Source organism: Doryrhamphus excisus, linkage group LG12 (genome assembly GCF_037039965.1).
Source record: "Doryrhamphus excisus strain RoL-2023G ecotype Guam linkage group LG12, RoL_Dexc_Guam_v1.1, whole genome shotgun sequence".
Lineage (NCBI taxonomy): Eukaryota > Metazoa > Chordata > Actinopteri > Syngnathiformes > Syngnathidae > Doryrhamphus > Doryrhamphus excisus.
The window spans coordinates 15,117,373-15,131,536 of NC_136368.1; the positions used below are offsets into that span (position 1 = coordinate 15,117,373).

Below are 14,164 nucleotides of genomic sequence, written 5' to 3' on the forward strand. Positions count from 1 at the left end.
ATGGATGTCAAGTTGGCAGCATATGACATATTAGAAATATACACAAAGTAACTTGAAATAACATAATATTCCAGTTCATAGATGTACTGTAGTACTTATGTTGCACTAAAACAGTATCAATCGTTTTGCAGCACTCCTGCTTGTTTTCTGCTTAATATATTCATTCATTCATTTTCTACCGCTTATCCTCACGAGGGTCACGGGGGTGCTGGAGCCTATCCCAGCTGTCTTCGGGCAAGAGGCGGGGTACACCCTGGACTGGTCGCCAGCCAATCACACGGCACATATAGACAAACAACCATTCACACTCACATTCATACCTATGGACAATTTGGAGTCGCCAATTAACCTAGCATGTTTTTGGAATGTGGGAGAAAACCAGAGTACCCGGAGAAAACCCACGCACGCACGGGGAGAACATGCAAACTGGAATTGAACTCGGGTCTCCTGGCTTTGAGGTCTGCGCGCTAATCACTCAACCGCCGTGCAGCCCTGCTTAATATATGTTTAAAAATTCCCCTCATTTGATATATAGCTTGTCCTCCTTAGGGTCACAGGAGCCTATCCCATCTGAATGCAGCAAAAAACTATGAAAAAAATTATTTATTTCTTTGGTTCAGCCCACTGTGAATGGCTGGCGACTAGTCTAGGGTTTACCTCGCCTCTCGCCCGAAGACAGCTTTGATAGGCTCCAGCATGCCTGGGTGAGTGGAAGTTAGCATTAAAACAAAACGTTACTATTTAATGTTTGACACCATCTACTTCAAGCATCTCAGGTTGCAGACAAGTCAAAATGAGGATGATTCTTGCTGTGTCTACGTGAAAACAGAAAGAAGTGATATTTCAGGCCCATAATGATGACTACAATCCTAGGTGCCTATTTAAAACGGATTTAAAAGGATTCTTGCGAGGACAAACGCAAACCATGGACAAAAGATGTAAAATAGCATTTTATCATCTCTTCTATTGAAATGAAATAAATTAAAAACAGGGCAAGGTAATAATAATGAACATACCCACGATATGTAACTATGTCAAATTGGCCAAGGGCTAATTTCCATCTGTTGTCCCTAGACAGGTTGATGCAGACATACACTCAAGTAGAAATAATATAAACAGACAAACACAGAGAGACCAGGATCACGACCACATCACTTTAGTTGCTCCTCCTCGTGTTTCCTCCTGTTTTCTATCACTCCCCCTGATATTGTAGCAGTCTTGCCCCCGCCCCCTGCCTCCTAAATCTCCTTTGTGACAGTGGAAAAAGCATCATATGGGCTCAATTTCCTGGTCCCTCAGCAATAGGACTCCCAGAGGCCGGCAGCTCGCTGTAGCCGTCGTCTTTTCACCGACCACTGGACACTCTGTAATACAAGCGCGCTGTCTGACCCTGAATGTATCACAAGTTTTTTCTTCACTCCTTCTGCATAGGATAGTAAAAAAAAAAAAATTGTGACCTTTGTCCAAATCCAAAGCGTGTGACACCAGGGACTCACAGTGTTCCAAATGTGGGAGGGGTGTCGCAGTGTTGATCCTAACAGTGAGGCCTTTCTTTCAGAGGCTGAGTCACGTTCAGGCCCATCAGGGAGAGAACACACTCATTTTTAATTTTCTTTCATACCCATAATGCTTATTAGATCTAGAAGTATCCAAAAAGTGTAATGGATTTTCACCCACACTTTTCATTCCGGGACTAACATTTCATTCTTATTATGTAATGCTGGCTTACAAGTGGATCTGTGGTGAATTGTTTTGGGGTTTTTTTTCCCTTGGAGTAGTTTTTTTAGTTTTTTTGTGTAGCTGCCTACTATTTATACTCCAAGCTTGTATATTATTCAGCTTACAGGAAGTTATAGGCTCATGAATAAAACCAAAATATTATTTACTCCGTAACACCCTCACTAATGGAAAACAAACCCAACCCTGTCAAATATGCTAACGAATGACCTAACCCCCCCTCTAATACCCCCCCACTCCCACACGCACGGGTTCATCTTGGGGTCAGGGGAGTCGGGTCAAGGTTTACGACACGTGGTTACGGTCTGCTTCACGGAACCACCCACTAAGCATTCTCACAAAACAAATATGTAACAACATGACCTTTGCTCCCCCAGGCTTTAAAACTATCGGGATGCTGATGGGTGCGTTGTCTACAAAAGTAAATACAGCCGGAATCTTTAATTAGTGACACTGAAAAAACAGTGCCATTAACAGCTGTGGCTGTAGGTAACTTCCTGATGTAGCTTTTATAAACTCCTTAAGACATGTTATGAGCAGCTTTTGTGTCACTATTGTTTAGAATGAGCTAAACAGCCTCCATTACTGCTATTACAACATTGGTTATGTTGCTGTGTTTGCACTTGTTAATGAATCACTTTCTCATACACTCCAAATCCTTAAGGTAAAAAAAAAAATCGGTAAATATAAAATATAATACATTTTGATGTTTCAGAAATAACAGCTGCTCTTTAATTATGACCGGCAATTACGGAAGCTAAAACACATGCCGTGTGGGACTTACTGTACCTGTCGTTTAGGAGTGTGATATAAATTTTGCACTGTGCAAAACATGCCACAAAAAATACCTCGCTGGGATGGCATGTTAAAAAAGCTCTAATTCCGTGCAGTTGCAGTCAGAGGCTAAGGCGAATAGTCCAAAAAGAGGTTGGATTCGTGGGACTGGATGACCGGCCATTGCCAGCGGTGGGGGACACTGGGTTTCAAGCTGTCTGGCATTCAAAGTCTCTTAAAGAAGTCTACTGATCTACTGTATGCAATAGGTATCGATTTCATGAATTTCATGGATGATCGGTATCGGAATCGTCGGCATACACCCCAGATTGGAGCATCCCTAATATATACATATTGCAGCTTTTTTGTCTATTATATTACTATGTCAATCTTGAAATATTTTTCCATCATCTATGAATTTGTACATGTTGGTAGGTCTACATTAAAATGAAAGCCTTTCGCGCCCCCACCCTGACAGTTCCCAGCGTGCCCCAAGTGGACCCGCCCCACTATTTGAAAAGCAATGGTCTAAGGCAAAAACAAAGACACCTTAACGTTTTCAAGGCTCTCGAATCAAGCAATACAAGCGGAAAAAGGAAACCACCTCCACTCTCATTTTGACAGACACCAGCCCACACATGTGAAGATGTCCTCGAGCCGCCAGCCCGCCTCCATCCCCGCGCCATTGTCTTTATCAGAGGATACTGCTACTAGCGGGGGCACGTTTTCCAGCCCGAGTATAACGAGCGAGGCCATTTGCAGGCAGGACTCTGGCCCCCTGTCACCTAAATAAACACCATATTTTCTTGCCGTGGCCTGTCTCCTCCCGTGACTGGGAGGGGGCGCAGTCATTTTGGGCAAGATTGGCTATCTGGGCACACTTCAAAGCTGTCTGAGGTCGCATCACGATTGCCATCAGCGCACGTATAGGGAGAAACTTCAAGAGGAGGCAGAGGCGCTTCAAAAGCCTGGAGGCATGATAGAGACCAGAACACCCAGGCAAGAGCCGGAGAGAAACCACCTGCTGCCCCACTTAAGTCCTCAGATGTGGAGATTTCTTATCAGCACGTACGAACTAGTCAACAACACCTAAGATGACCCAAGCGGCTACGAGGACCTGGTGTTCTACCCATTCATCATCTTCTCATGAATGGCTTCAAGTTTATCTCAACGACTCCATGTGGTGCACTGCACAGATCATACAATCCATCCAAGATTAACTTTTCAAAGACACAGCAGGAGCCATGTTGTGAGCACCCAACATGGTGCTGATGACATCACTTCATCATTGGACTGTGTTTTGGTTAGTCCTTCTAGAACGAATTAATGATGCTAATGATGCTTTCATTGTATTTCGGAAACACTACATACCTGTAAAAAAAAATCTACATATGAAATGTTATGAAAATGTCCTATCATAAATATTGTACTAAAATTAGCACAATTATCAATATTATCAAGAGGTAATAGTGAAGTTGACTAGCAACTGCTTGTCGGACTCTCAGACAGTACAAACTGTATATCGGTAAACACAATAATCACATTATAATCACAATACACATTTCCGTGACAACTTCATTGACATTGCTAATCACCTGTTGAGGATGTGACAAGATGCAAAGCGAGCCACCAATCGTTTTTGTGCAAAAAAATTTCCAAACATTATGTCAAAATCTGATTGCGAATAATAATCCCCTGATCAGAGACCATATTTTGAGCCACCCAATGTGACGCAAATCATAAATTATACAGTATTTTTGGCGACCCAATGCAATATTAGGCATAATGCAGCATGCTAACTGCCTACCAATTCTGGCGACTTATGACATGATTAGGTCGATGATAGACTGTGATAAATGGTCATCAATGAATAAAGCTTACAGAACAGTACTGTGTCTCGGAAACATTTTGACACTAATTACGGTAGTTGAAAAACATCAAGAGACTTCAGACTACATTCTGAGTATTAATATGTGCAAAACGGCTCTCTGTAGCACATAATAAGGTGCTACATTTTCAACATATATTAATGACAACTGTCAAAGCGACCCACGTTTTAGGTCATTTCTGTAATAACTGTCGGATCACATAAAAAGGGTACTGAATGACTGATGTGTTATGAATGGAAATCAATAGGAACTGAACACTAATGCATCATTATTACAGAAATGTAGTGGCCTACACACACACACACACACACACACACACATGCACAGCTGTGGCAGCAACACAAAGCCCCTGTAACCTAGCAACAGCTTCTCCATAACAAGACCACTTTATTTATAGGTATGTTGGACCAGAGAGTGAGTTCTGATACTTGCTGTATCAGGGGCTTGCGTGAGGTAACATCATTAGACCGGACAAAACTAAGACTGAACTCTTCTAAAAAAAAAAAAAAAAAATTGCGCCCAGCTGGGAGTTTCGCAAAGGATTAAATTGCGACGTTTAACTTCTGGTCTGTGATTCATACTGGCGATAGAAAGGCGCGAGAGAGGAGGGAGTCAAGGAAGAGATGGCGCTGTGATAGCAAAGGAAGAGGAGGGTTGTGTGTTTGTAACACAGAAGGGCAGGCAAGGGAGGATCAATGGAGAATGTGAAGGAACGTAAAGATCTAGCGTTTCTCAGCCTCCCCATTGACAATCACCCCCAAAGTAGTATTCTACTCTAACAACCCCCCACCCAACCATCACCTCCATCTTAATGCATTCCTGTCCCAGCTGTGGCTTTCCTCCTCCTTGCTACCATGCTCTCCGACCACTCCTCATAGCCCCCACACTCTCTTGCTTGCTCGCTTGGGCCTGGGAGTGATTATCTGGCCATTGCCGGAGGAGGAAAGCAGCAAAGGGGAGAAAAAAAAATGGGAATTGTCTGGAAAACAACTGCTTTCTTACCCCTTGTTCCGATTCCAGGGGCTCAGCTTTGACTCGGACTGCAGGCATTCCGTCAAGCATTAACATCCTGTCTCTTCAGCGGCCTGCAAAGGGACAACAAACAGGAGTAAGCACAACAACATAGAGTTGACCAAGTTGTAAACCACACGCACACATTTTCTCACAACTCTTCTACTACTCAACCACTGCAGACAAAAGAGTGACAATTTGTCAAAATATACATTCCTACTTTGTTGCCAGTGATGTTATTTTTCTGACAAAATAACTATAAGGTCAAGTGGTGAGCGCGCAGACCTCACAGCTAGGAGACCAGGGGTCAATTCCACCCTCGGCCATCTCTGTGTGGAGTTTGCATGTTCTCCCTGTGCATGCGTGGGTTTTCTCCGGGTACAACGGTTTCCTCCCACATTCCAAAAACATGCTACATTAATTGGTATGAATGTGAGTGTGAATGGTTGTTTATCTATATGTGCCCTGTGATTGGCTGGTGACCAGTCCAGGGTGTACCCCGCCTCTTGCCCGAAGACAGCTGGGATAGGCTCCAGCATACCCCGCGACCCTCGTGAGGAAAAAGCAGTAGAAAATGAATGAATTAATGACCATAAGGTGGCACTATTATAAAACACTTTAAGTCACATTGACTTGAAATTTCCCACACAGTTCAATGTACTTAATAAAACAAAACAAATACCTGTTGTATTTTAATTACAGCAGTACTTCAACTTTAAAGTGCAGTCCTTGAAACACCACAAAATTGTAGACACAATTCTTGGGGATTCACATGCTTGTGTTAAAATGCATGCTTGGTTGAAGTACATAGCCGCCAACCAGCTAAAACGTCTTTGCAGGGCCAAAGGCAGGACTTAGCAACAATAGTCCATATGTCACTGACCAATTGTCCAACGATTATAAAACTTTGACAACATCTGTACTACATGTATGACAGCATGTATTACAATGCATATACAATAATACCTGTACATTCTTATTTCTGACTCTAAAAAGTTACAATCCAGACCAGGGTTTCTTAGAGTAAAGTCACTTATACTCGATCTGACTTTCCTTTAGCCAGTATGGGATCAATTCCCACTAACTCAGAACCCTGAACATGAGTCATTGTCTGCTTTAATGAAGCTATTCAGTTGCCTGGTGGGCTGCTGCGAGGCTTCCTATTCCTACTCAGTGATGTATAATAATTAGCTTCTATCAGTACTTACTGAACAGTTATTGCAAAAAAAAAAAAACACAGCCAGGTCACAGTTCCTTGTGTCTTTCAAGCAAGAAAGCAAAGCAGACAAACACACATTCAAGGAAAATATCCTCCCACCACCCCCAGTGTTGCCTCTGTCTGTCTAGTGGCCAGTAACTGCTGCTGCTGCTTGAATGGCAAGGGAGCCAATAACAACAATGTATGTTCCGTATCAGCCCCTCAGCTACAGGAAACCTTAGGTAGCAATCCCTTTTATTATTTTAGCAGAAGTTAGGCAGAAGAATGCGGGCCAGCAGCCGGGATATCAGTTACTCAGCACTGCCATCGCAGTCAGTCAAGAGCTGGAGAAATAAACCTTGGTTCGTGATGAAGGATGTACAGCATTTTCCTATAGCGGCTTTCCTGACACATTCAATGAATAGGATTATCACCTAAAGCACGGGTATCCAACAAAAAAAATCAAAGTAGTCCAGATACAGTTTTCTCAAGCTAAGATCAAGGTAAAATTAGAGCTTTGGACACCCCCTGGGATGGGATTGAGAACTACTGACCTGCAGGATCAGGATTGGGGTGGAATGTTCATATTGTGTTCTGAGACTGATTATTTTCTGTGACCTGAGTTCAGACTTGAGTGGGTATGTTTTGCCACTTTTTATGAATCTTCTTTCCCTGTAACTTTCATTTATTTCACTCTAGTTCCCAAAACACCACAAAATGTAAACTGAACTGAAGAGAATCTATTGGTGGAGTCCATTAATCAGACCAAACGAGGACCCCTGCCTCTAAGGAACCTAAAAAGTGGTTATGTCCAACATGTTTGGATATTAATAAACGTACCCATTGCTTCCAAAATATGAACCGAACCCTTTAGTGGAAACAGGACTTAAGCTGCCCTTTTGAAATGACTAATTTATCCCGAAACAAAAACGATTAAATGCCACATAATGTCCACTATTTCTCTAGCACGAGGCTAATCCTGGTGGTGTTTGTGTGTGATGGAGGTAGGAAGGGGAGGGGGCGGATTTACTCCCTCTCAATCTGCAACCTCCAACCCCCCCCCCCCCCATACACACACACACACGCATACACACACATACAGTATATACCTCCCCTCACAGGTCTAAGTCCCTCAGGTACCCTGGCTGTGCTGCTATTGTATTGTTGTCCAGGATGTCCTTCGGCTTCAGGTCTTGGTAGGCCTAGATAGCGTTACCATGGTAACTGTTTGAGCGGGTGGAGCTGTAGCCAGAGTCCAGCCTGGAGCCATGTGTTGAGGAGGAGAAGAAGCGATGGGAGTGTGGCTGGCAGAAAAGTAAAAGGCTTGTTTTCGCTCTAAAAAGGATGTAAAAAATTGGCCATTTTCTCCTGTCTTTTTGATGTTATATGTGTCGTCACGTTAGCAAACAAATGAAAATACAATACAAGGGTCAAGCACCTGCAGAAAACAGCCACTCCATTCAATCTGCTGTTTCCAGCTAATCCAGTGGTGTGTGAACGCCTCCATAATGAACTGGCCAGCAGTGGGCTATTCATAGGAAATCAATGGCCAGTGCATGCCGCTGTTTGGGACCGCAGTGACCAAAGTGCAAACAGCGACAAGGGAGGCCTCACGCCTAGTAATGAACTAATGGATGGGGTGCCAAACGGTGGGGTCGGGACAAAACACAAAACAGAAGCGTTCAGTCAAAACTAGTCAAACAATACATTTTATTGTTAATAATGTTAATAATCTAAGGAGAGCCCAAAACTGCTGTCCATCAGCAGTGTGAGGTTCTGTGTTTGCAAGATAGGAATGGGTTGGGGTTGTGGTGCAGGGTAGATTAAGATCACCTTTCCATTTGCTGCACTCTGAAATAAAATGGCCATCCCAGGTGTGTGGGGGAGTCCGATGGAGAGAGTCAGCGGAGTGTTGAGGCATTTCATTACTCCTTACAACCAAAATCCCTTCCCAAATCGTGAACAGAGTAGCAGCTCGAATGCACCTCAAGAAGACTCAGTGTAGGAATTCTTGCCCATTCTTACAAAGGCTTGGCTTGCAGTGTATCCCAAAGGTGTTGGATGGTCCTTAAGTCAAGGCTCGAGCATGCATTTAAAGGGCTCATACTGGTGGTGTACTATTAGACCAGGGGTCTCAAACACCCGCAGGACACTAGTTTGAGGCCCCCGCCTTGATATGAAAGTTTAATGTTAGTGCGGCCCGCGCAAGTTTGATATGGATGCTGTATGGTATCATGTACCCAGAAAAAATTATTACGTTTGATTAATGTTCATGTTAAAGGTTAAATAACTGTTAATAGTTATCCTCCCTATCCGTGTGGAAGTGGTAAGTTTTTGGCTATTTAAGTTTAAAAGAAATAACTTGAAGGCTACCGTTTTGGTCGCTAGCTCTATAGTTTGCGAGTTAGCATGTGTCTCAAGACCCTGCAGTTGCGCAATAAGTTGTAAATAAAAAAAGTATAAATGTGACTATAGAGTCGTGTTTTGTCATGTCTACAGGGCTCTAATAATGCTTTGTTAATTTTAATCTGAAAAAAATAATTTGTCCACCCACCAACTATATGTGGTTTCTTAAGTTTTTATTATTTGCCGTTTTATTATTATTATTATTATTATATTTACTTATTACTGATTTATTGATTTTCTTTATTCTTGAATTGTTTATTTATTTTTCATCTTATTTTGTGTAGAAAAATAAATATTAAGATATTTGAAAACAGTGGAATGTTTTATCAGAGCTTTTATTGTCGAAAATCGGAATCAAAGCACTGAAAAAGTTTGTATATTTTTCTGTTTTTAATAAATGCGTTTTTTTTGTTGTTTTTTTTTGGAAAACCTGATGCGGCCCAGCCTTGCCCAGACCCTAGCTCCAGTGGCCCCCAGGTAAATTGAGTTTGAGACCCCTGTATTAGACGATGAAAGGGTTTGTCAACTCCAGATAGTTCAGCCACTGTACAGTCACATTAGGAGCTTAATTTCACATTAATTCAAACCTTACAATGGTTGTAGACCTCCACCCAATCAGTTCTCTGCATTCTTCCATGTATCCGTCAATTTTGTATACTAATCCACCATGCTAACTTTGCATTATTTCTGGATATAATTTCTAGGTGTATGACCAATGATTGATGTATTGATTGAGACAATCTTTGGACATGCAATGAACAGAAACATAAGTAGCAAAGTCAACCAAACCAACCCTGAAATGAACCGAGGACAAACTATGAAACAATTAAAAAACAACAAGCCTGGTCTCTGTCTGGTTCCCATCTTGGCGTGGTTAGCTTTTAGCCTCCATGTGATAGTGGTTTAGAAAGAACACTGGATAAAATGAAGAGCAGATTTGCGCTAAGCTTCTGTTGATTGCTTTGATTAGGATGAGAAGTCTGTGAGCAAAGTTGTTATCTCAACATGTGAGCGTGAGTACCCATCATGGCTTATCTCGTCGGGCTCTCACGGTACTATTTTTTTCCAGGTAAAACTTAAGCTTGAGTCAACTCACGGAAGCAGATGTCGTATATTACTGCCACCGCTTCCCTTTCCCCTCTATCTCTCTCTACTTGCATTCATGTATGCATAGCTCCAACACAACAACACAACCCAGCCTCCATCAGTGTTTTGTTCCCACGTCGAATGCCCGCAGGCAGCCGGGTGCATCTGTGTCACAGAGGCTGGACCTGCTGCCACTGGTCCAGGATGGAAGGGAGGTCAATGGAAGTGATGAGGCAATGAATTGGGGAATGAGTTTTTTTTTTCTGGTATACATAACAGGAGTGCTACAGGGAGGCAAAACATGGAGAGTTGAAATGGTTGAGCAGCATAAGGGAGGGTGTATTTTGGAGGTATTTTGCAAGGCGGAGGGTAGAGAGGGGATATGGAATAGAGCCAAGGCCCAGTCGAGCGCAAAGCACACAGTGCAAGAATGCCAACAGACCCTCCCCGCCTCTTCCAAGCAGGGCCTCCACCACGGTAGATTGTTGGGGGGATGAAAGAAAAAAAAGTGCAAAAGAATATAAAAAAATATTTCCTGTGTGACACACTGATAGCGCACTCGTACACACCACACAAACTTGATTTTGTCAAGAGTTTGTGTTTAAGGCAATAAAGCACAACCGGACTGAAGGACATGGCCTTCGCATTTAGTTTAAGGGCCCGTTATTTGCTCTTGCACACAGTGGATACTTAAATAGTAACTGCAAACTCCAAACAGAGAAAGTATACAGTATGTGGTCACAGGTTAGGCATACTTAATTAAACCTTCAACCCATACCAAGTACCAGTGGGTAAGGTCATATCAATACACATCTACCATTTGCAATCAATCTTATCCAAATTTTATTTGGGTCCAATCCAATTGTTTTTGTCTTGCTGCAGCCAAGATCCAAAGTCCTTAATCATATTTTGATACAAAGCTAAAACAGCTACCACTCACTGCGTATTACCAGTCCTCTTCAAACTCTTTGTAAGCAATTGTCTGCGAAAGAAATCCATCAAAAAGTCAATGGTTATATTAGTTTCTGTTAACCACAAATATCAGCCGATGTCCTTCAAACTTTCAATAAGCGATGCACTTTCTACATTTCAATGCTGGCGTCAAAGGTCTTGAAGAGTTAGTTTTAAAAAAAAACGTTCAGGGATTGTCTTAGACCGACAGGAAATCTCACAGAAAAAGGCAAACTGTATATATTTGTGTATCCTAACTCCTACCTCCAATCTGGGCATAATTGGGTGAATAACATGGCTGCCATTAAGCAAAATGTCTCTACAGGGGCAAGAACAGGACTTGTAATAATAAGTTAATAATAACAACTAATAATCCACAAATTATTGGCCATTTCTGTATTCTTCTGTAATATCTATATTACAGAGTATTGATCACAACCCATTGGGGATGCCACAAACGTCATTTTTGCCATTATTGTTGATTTCATAGAAGCAGATCCTTTAACATGCTTAGACATATCGTAGCGACCTTGCAGTTATATGTAGGGTTAAAGAGTTATGAGATTTGGGAATGTCTTTGAACGCAACACGTGTCCTGGCTGATGATAAAAACAATATAAAATTGGCCTACAATAGATATTTTAATTCTATTGCTCTATCGCAGTAACGCATGTTGATGATGCAACCAAGCTATGTTTTGCAAAATTGAAAGGTGCTAATTCGCCATAAAACACAATAACACCTGTATACTAATAAAACTTTACAGTGCAATTTTTTCTGACGATCGTCCAAGTTTCTTTAATATTTGAACCGTTGTTTTGAATTTTCTGTGATTATTCTGTGATGTCCCAGCAAGAACTGTATTTATTTTTAAGTTACAACTGGAAATGTTATTGGAAATGCATGGGAATTAAGTGTCAGATTAACTCTTTGTTTCAATCAACTCAGCTCTTAGTCAGGTTAGTTCAACCCAAATGATATCCAATTCAAGATGTAGGTTGGTAGGGAAGGTGTCAAAAGGTCGTATTGGTTATTCATGGTTGCAAGTTTCCTTTCCACACACACAGCAACAGTTTGCTAAGAATTATGGAGCATCAACCTTCCCAGAAGGCACCTGTGAAGTTGTACTAACCCTAATCATCAGAATACACTTTACAAATTCATTTACATAGACTTTCTAACACAGAAAAAGCAGGTGTCGATGACGGCCTGCTCCTATGAAGTCTGGCGTTTATTACTCCAAATTATTCATTTATAAAATATAATTCCTGGCACTTGGTGAATGGCCTCAAAATTTCCATTTCATAAGCCATATTTTGTTTGGCAGGATCGGCCCGTGGAGTCTTTTGAATTCTTCTGGAACATTTTTGAAAAAGGCTCAAGAGAGACGAAGTGTTGCTACGTTCCTCGTTTGCACCTCACTCGCTATCAATAAGTCTTGGGACACCAATAAATACTGTTTGGGCACAGGATATACAAGTGTAAACATGCACTTCAGGAAACAGTATTCAGGAAAACTCCAGGTCTATCTGGTCACATTCCTCAAATCATCTGTTTTGCTTTTCTTCAATGTGATGACTCTACATGAATGAATGGCCTCCCTACTGCATTCATTCATAAACAAGTAGGGAATCGACCTACTGTTTTCCTTGACAAGACTCAAGATGAACACATAATGCAAGACTTTTTTTTTTCTTTTTTTACTCAACGAGAGCGACGGAAAACCGTAACTCACTGGTATGACCAGGAGGATATTGTTAACACAATGTACAGGAAGAGCTTTGTTACAAAAAGCCACATGATAGAAAGCATGGATCCTCCATGTACTAGCATGTAATATACAGTATATCCAAAAGACCAATTAAAACATATTTTATTATGTACTATAAACTGCTTAAGTTCATTAACTTCATTGGCAAGAAGCACAAATCAAAGGAAATACACCTGGAATAGGCGCAGATTCTGGAAAATCTAAAAAGTTTTCTGTGTGGGTTATTGCATGTAACTTCTCTATAGGACACCAGAACTCAATACAAAGGGTAAAAAAATGAGCATAACAGGTCCCATTTAATTATTGTTACAGAAGTTGGCAACCCTACCAGTAAATTTGCTGATTTTATTTGATTATTATTGAATATTTTTTTTTGCTGCTGACAAAGTGGTGCTCCACACGGACCAGAAAATGTAACTCTCATGAGCTATTTTTGTTGTCATGATTATATTTGTCCAAATGAATGTACCTTTAGTTGTACCTGGCATTAAAACGAACAAGAAACTGGAGAAACAAGGGTGGTCTAATCATTTTTTCCATGACTATATAACATACAGTGATGACTGCCAAAAAGTGATTCACTTGTAAGGTACTAATCGGTCTTGTTTCTGTATTCATCAGTACCAAAAAGGTATATGTGTGGGCACCTTTAATCCAATACTGATATTTGTTCCGGTACTCAACTGTACAGATTTCTATTTTTGTGTGATTATGTGGTAATAAATATTAATTTACTATTTCTTTTTTTCAAGTTAAAGATACTGTATGTATTTCTTGATATACTATAAACTGTAACAAATGTAACAAAACAACATCCAGCTGTTCACATTGCAACATTGCAGTTGTTTCATATATTTCTTCAACATGAAAACCCTTCAGTAAGATGTGCAAGATTCACTTCTTCAGTTACATAAGAATGGTGAGGTATGATTGTATTCCAAGATATCAATTATCACAAAATCACTAATCACTTAGTCACTTGATAGTATTGATAATGTAGGCAAAATATTGTGTTAGAATCATTTCCTGTTGTCTTGCAGCGTCCTGTTGCAAGCTTTACATGCCGTAAGTGATTTCCAAAAACATGGGTATCGTATCGGCATGATTTTTCCACAACATGCTATGCTGAAAACAATTTTTTAAGGGCTTAAGATCAGAATCTATTTTTATTTCTATGTGAAATTTATTAATGCATCTCTGCATAGAGTTTGCAAGTTCTCTGGGTACTCCAGTTTCCTCCCACATTCCAAAAATATGTTAGGTCAATCTGAAATTCTAAATTTGTATGAATAATTAATTTCCCATATATTAGTATTACTTTAAAACAGGCATCAAATTAAA

At 40.9% G+C, this 14,164-nt stretch overlaps 1 protein-coding gene across 3 annotated transcripts in view; it reads right to left on the minus strand.

Moving 5' to 3' along the window:
* Window positions 1-14,164, minus strand: part of klf12b (Kruppel like factor 12b) — a 45,094-nt gene that overhangs the window by 16,322 nt on the left and 14,608 nt on the right. For all 3 annotated transcript variants that reach the window (XM_058081463.2, XM_058081467.2, XM_058081466.2), the window contains one exon: window positions 5,403-5,485. In XM_058081463.2, the coding sequence (XP_057937446.1) occupies window positions 5,403-5,468 (66 nt within the window). In that variant the 5' untranslated portion in view covers window positions 5,469-5,485. The remainder of the gene's footprint in view (window positions 1-5,402; window positions 5,486-14,164) is intronic.